Genomic DNA, 1,300 nt, shown 5'->3' on the forward strand with positions numbered 1-1,300 from the left:
GTGTGTGTGTGTACAGTATGTGTATGTGTGTGGGTGTGTGTATGTGCATGTACACATGTATATTATATCCGTTACGTCCTTAAAGTGTTGAGTCCGAGCTCACTGACCAGTGGATCAGCGTACAGTACTCACCCCGGCCAGGACCAGAGTGTCTCCTGTGTCTGCGTCTGGCATGTCGCCCATGATCCGGAGGAGTGTCACCCATGCCGCCAAGGCAGCCTGCAGAGAAAACATCGACGATTATAACCTTTATCCCTTTCACTGCCAAGCACTGCTTAGTAGGTCTACTTAATACTTACTTACTTTTACTTTTACTTTTTCATCCTCTGTTGCCATTAAGCGTAGAGGGGAGATGCAGTTTTCAATGGTAGGCCAGCTCCGCAGCTCTTTCAGCTGTGATATCATTTTTTTTCAGGATTTCCCTGTAGGCCTACTTTATAATAATATGATATTAATATGTTTGGCTAAACTTGGGATTATACCTGGAGGTATCATCTTTGGCACAGAGATTAGATTGATGTGCAATGACTCGCCAGTGCTTAGGGTCGCTAGTGGATGTTTTACACTCTGTAATGCTTAGGCTAGTCCATAGCTTGATGTTATCGCTCCACATTGTTCTTCTTGGAATTATAGCACCATAAAATTCATGGAAAAAGCTTTATTTAAGTACCCTTTCAACGCCCGACAAAAATAAGAGACTATACATTGTAGAACTGAGTGTCTCATACTGAGTGTCCAATTTGCTTACATTGCTAGCTTGGGGCACTTTTGGGGGGTACCTACTTTGTGGGCGGGCATGTATGACATTACAGAAATCTTCAATTTTAACCATTTTCAAGAGGTATACTTTAATCATCTAAGACCAGACTGGTACATCAAGTAAAGGAGCCCATTGGTGGATTGGTGCTCTAATAGTTAATACAAACTGACCGCTCGACTCGCAACCTTGAAAACAAACACGTTTGTTTTTTAGGCCGCAAGTCAGGCGAGGACTTTGTGTCATAATGTTCGCTTTTCGCCCTTTTATCAATCTGGCTAGCTCCACCTACCAAAACAAACCAAACCGATCGTGCTAATGGGCACAGGGTATAAAGTAATTTTATCAGCACACCTTTAGTAAGCCCCTAACAATCAAATCTTCTTGAAATCTCTTATAAATTAATATGCTACTCTCACTTCCCTTTCTCACACTCTTTCCCCAATATCATTTCCATTTGTATGTCACCCTCTTTCTCTTCTCTTTTCTTACTTTATTCTTTCTTTCCCATTCTCCTTCCATAGAACTCTCTCTCTCTCTCTC

General features: G+C 41.8%; 1 protein-coding gene across 1 annotated transcript in view; it reads right to left on the minus strand.

The window, feature by feature from the left end:
- LOC101854592 (myosin-VIIa) overlaps positions 1 to 219 on the minus strand; it is a gene marked incomplete at its 5' end in the record, with an annotated part of 41,865 nt that extends 41,646 nt beyond the window's left edge. The window contains 1 exon segment of the mRNA XM_013085819.2: positions 133 to 219. Coding sequence (XP_012941273.2) covers positions 133 to 183 — 51 coding nt within the window.
- Between the last annotated feature and the right edge of the window lie 1,081 nt (positions 220 to 1,300).

The sequence above is a fragment of the Aplysia californica genome, unplaced genomic scaffold (genome assembly GCF_000002075.1).
Source record: "Aplysia californica isolate F4 #8 unplaced genomic scaffold, AplCal3.0 scaffold00410, whole genome shotgun sequence".
NCBI lineage: Eukaryota > Metazoa > Mollusca > Gastropoda > Aplysiida > Aplysiidae > Aplysia > Aplysia californica.